Raw genomic sequence first — 3,742 nt, 5'->3', positions numbered from 1 at the left:
ATAAGAATGTTGGCTAGTGTAAACTAATGTAGACGTGTAGTGTAGGAGCGGGGTTTAATATAAGAATGTTAGCTAGTGTAAACTAATGTAGACGTGTAGTGTAGGAGCGGGGTTTAATATAAGAATGTTAGCTAGTGTAAACTAATGTAGACGTGTAGTGTAGCAGCGGAGTTTAATATAAGAATGTTGGCTAGTGTAAACTAATGTAGACGTGTAGTGTGGCAGCGGGGTTTAATATAAGAATGTTGGCTAGTGTAAACTAATGTAGACGTGTAGTGTAGGAGCGGGGTTTAATATAAGAATGTTGGCTAGTGTAAACTAATGTAGACGTGTAGTGTAGGAGCGGGGTTTAATATAAGAATGTATCATATGGTAGTATGTCAGTATGGTAGTGAATAGTAGTAAACAATAATAATGCTAATAATAATGTCAATGAACGAATATTGCGCTCTGTGTAGCGTAGCAGCCCAACGGAGTTGGAGAGGAGGTTATGTTTTCGCTCTTGTGTGTTCGTGTGTTCGCGCGATCGATATTAGCACGGCGGTCGATCGATATCACCCAGCGAGCCAGCGAGGCAGCAAGTATGTCGCTGGCGGAGGTATGCACTCTCCGTGAGTGCACTCTGTCTAGTTTAATATAAGAATGTATGGTAGTGAATCACTAGGAAATGTAGTAAATAAAGAGGAGAGAGAGAGGAAGACTAAAGAGGAGACTAGACGGAATAGTAAATAACATAATAGTGTCAATAAACGATGAAGTCTCGCTGCGTGTGTCTATGTGTATTATATACAGCTGTTATACGGCTGGTTTTCTAGCCCCTCTACATACATACATACTCTATATACATAAACATGGATGTCTGGTTGTTTTAGCGTGGCACAGACACAGACGCGCGCAGAAATAGTTTGCGATTCCCAACGAAAACATTGCTCCTCGACAAAAATCTCCTTCTCAACTTTTCATTAATAGAAATGTCGCAGCATTTTTTTCCCTACTCGTGTTTTTTCTCTCTCGCCTGGTCGCCATTCGCGTGTTTATCGACCCGCGAGGTTTCCCCGGGGGGTGGGGGGAGGGAAGGTTTCCTCCTCCTCTTCTTCCTCTTCTCCTTTCTTCTCCTCATTTTCTTTCTCCTCTTCCTCTTCTTCTTCTTCCTCCTCCTCCGCCTCTTCTAATTCTAATGCCTGGCCGCCACTGGCATGTCAATTGTCGACCCGTGCTTTCCTGCGGGAGGAGGGGGTGTGATCACGTTGGGTTTCCTCCTCTTCCTCTTCTCCTTTCCTCTCCTGCGATTCTTCCTGAATTTCGTTCTCCTCTTCCTCTTATTCTTCCTCCTCCTCCTCCTCCTCCTCCTCCTCCTCCTCCTCCTCCTTCTCATCCTCCTCCGTGTTTTTTACGGCTGGTCACCATTTGTGTGTTATTTATCCATCCGCACTCGAAGAGGGAGTGGGTTTCTTTCAAACTGACCTGCGGGGGTCGTTATCGTGGGATGCTGCGCGCTCGCTCACCCGCATCCTTTCTTGGCTTCAGATTCTCTGCTGGAGGACGCTGCCCGTCGACGCATCCGTTCTCGGAAAAGTGGCCAAGTCGCAGGAGCCCTACTGTCGCCAGGTGAGTCAGCGCCCCCTACCCGTGCCGCCGCGCACGCGTTACCTCAGCGCCCCCTACCAGCGCCGCCGCCGCACGCGTTACCTCGGCGCCCCCTACCAGCGCCGACGCCACGTGCGTGTTATCTCAGCGCCCCCTACCCGTGCCGCCGCCGCGCGCGCGTTACCTCAGCGCCCCCTACCAGCACCGCCGCCGCGCGCGTTACCTCAGCGCCCCCTACCAGCGCCGACGCCACGTGCGTGTTACCTCAGCGCCCCCTACCAGCGCCGACGCCACGTGCGTGTTATCTCAGCGCCCCCTACCAGCGCCGAAGCCACGTGCGTGTTATCTCAGCACCCCCTACCCGTGCCGCCGCGCGCGCGTTACCTTAGCGCCCCCTACCAGCGCCGACACCACGTGCGTGTTACCTCAGCGCCCCCTACCTGTGCATGCCATTTGTGAGCGTTCACCCCTGGTGGTGGGTGAGTCGGCGCCACTGCCCCTGGTGTCGCCGCGTGCGCGTTATACTACCTCAGCGCCACCTACCCGTGGGTCGTTCATCATCGTGCGCCCCCTGGTGGCAGGTGTCGGCTGCAGCGACGGGGAACTGGTGGATATGCGTCGTTTGTTGGCTGCGAGGTGTCGCACGTCGCGCCGTGGCGTGTTTTGCCGTTACGCGGCCCCGCCACGCCGTGGCGTGTCATTGCGTCCCGCGTCGTGTTGTTATGTCGTGCATCATGTCAGGACTTGAAGCGTCGTGTTGTCACGACGCATGGTCATGTTGTCGACTATAGCTCATCGCGTTCTTGCTGGTTGTTTTCTCCGTTTGGGTCTCGCGCTCGCAGCAGAGCTTTGGATGACAGTACACCTATATGCTATACTATATAGTGCTATATATACATACTATATATATACTATACTATATATACATACATATATACATACATATATACATACATACATATATATACATACATATACATACATACATATACATACTATATATACATACTATATATATACTATACTATATATACATACATATATACATACATACATATATATNTAGTAGTAGTAGTAGTACTAGTAGTAGTACTAGTGTCAGTGGTGACTAGTGAGTAGTGTAGTACTAGTAGTATTAGTAAGTAGTAACAGTTCACTCCACTCCTCGACGAATAGATACAAATTACAATAATGTATCCCAACAAGAGTAGGCTTACAAGTAATGGTACAACGCGAGCCTATTCTTTTCTTTGGAGGAGCCCATGAGTGATTCACTTAGGGCGGTTTTACGGTGCGGTTTTCGAGACTACAACTTCCAAACTGGGTTTATTCTAACGACGTGGATATTCGTCCGAGCATCGGACACCTGTTCGTATGCGCTATTCGTCCGAGCAGTTGTTGCGCATGTGCTGTTCATGTTGCATGCCGCAGGCGCACGGCACGAGTGCCGTAGGTAGGAAGTGTGAAGGGGGGGTCTGGGGCGTCTCCCCCCAGACAATTTTTAAATCTAGATGCTCTAAAATGCTATTTACCCTTTAGATTTTTGATTATTTTATGCCCTTTAGGCTGGGGGCCCGTAGCGTTTTGCTACGGCAGCCCTACGGCTGTGACGCCCTTGCATACATGCGTTGCGTATGTGGTTATACACCATAGATAGTGTTTGGTACTATCACTCGCATATATATACGAAACCGAGCGTATAATAAGAGAACCGAGTCGGTTTATAGTTAGTGTTAGGGTTAGGGCTGGGGTTAGGATTGTAGGGAAGCGGCAGGTGTAAGAAAGCGTTGCGTCGCTATACACCTAGCGTCTCCACCCGTAGCTTCTCTACACATGACCTTTCCATACGTGGCGCACACTTTGATCTTAGCCAAAAAGGCCTGTCCATACGTGGCGCACACTTTGGCAATGTCCCGGCGGTCTGATTCAGCCTCGCCGCGCGGCGCAAGCCACCAATATAACACCTTTAATATGTGGCGCTCGCGCGCGAGGCGCGGCCCAGTAGCCTAGATAACTTTACGAGCTTGGTGACAAAAGGGCAGTGAGGAGCACACTTGGCTCTGATCCGTTGACCCGACCAGTCGCATTGTCATCCCTCTCCGTTTGTCCTCCTTGCCTTGCATACGAGCCACACTATTGCCTGGTTTAGGTCCTC

General features: G+C 50.1%; 1 protein-coding gene across 1 annotated transcript in view; it reads left to right on the top strand.

Annotated features, from left to right (window-relative positions):
* LOC106810306 (ferredoxin-dependent glutamate synthase 1-like) overlaps positions 1-2,444 on the top strand; it is a 19,883-nt gene extending 17,439 nt beyond the window's left edge. The window contains exons 4-5 of the mRNA XM_014813611.1: positions 1,528-1,608; positions 2,379-2,444. Of these exons, the coding sequence (XP_014669097.1) occupies positions 1,528-1,608; positions 2,379-2,444 (147 nt within the window). The remainder of the gene's footprint in view (positions 1-1,527; positions 1,609-2,378) is intronic.
* The last annotated feature ends 1,298 nt before the right edge of the window (positions 2,445-3,742 follow it).

The sequence above is a fragment of the Priapulus caudatus genome, unplaced genomic scaffold (assembly GCF_000485595.1).
Source record: "Priapulus caudatus unplaced genomic scaffold, Priapulus_caudatus-5.0.1 Scaffold430, whole genome shotgun sequence".
In the NCBI taxonomy this organism is placed as follows: Eukaryota; Metazoa; Priapulida; class Priapulimorpha; order Priapulimorphida; family Priapulidae; genus Priapulus; species Priapulus caudatus.
The sequence above is the reverse complement of the archived record's forward strand: the minus strand, read 5'-3'. Positions and strand labels throughout refer to the sequence as shown.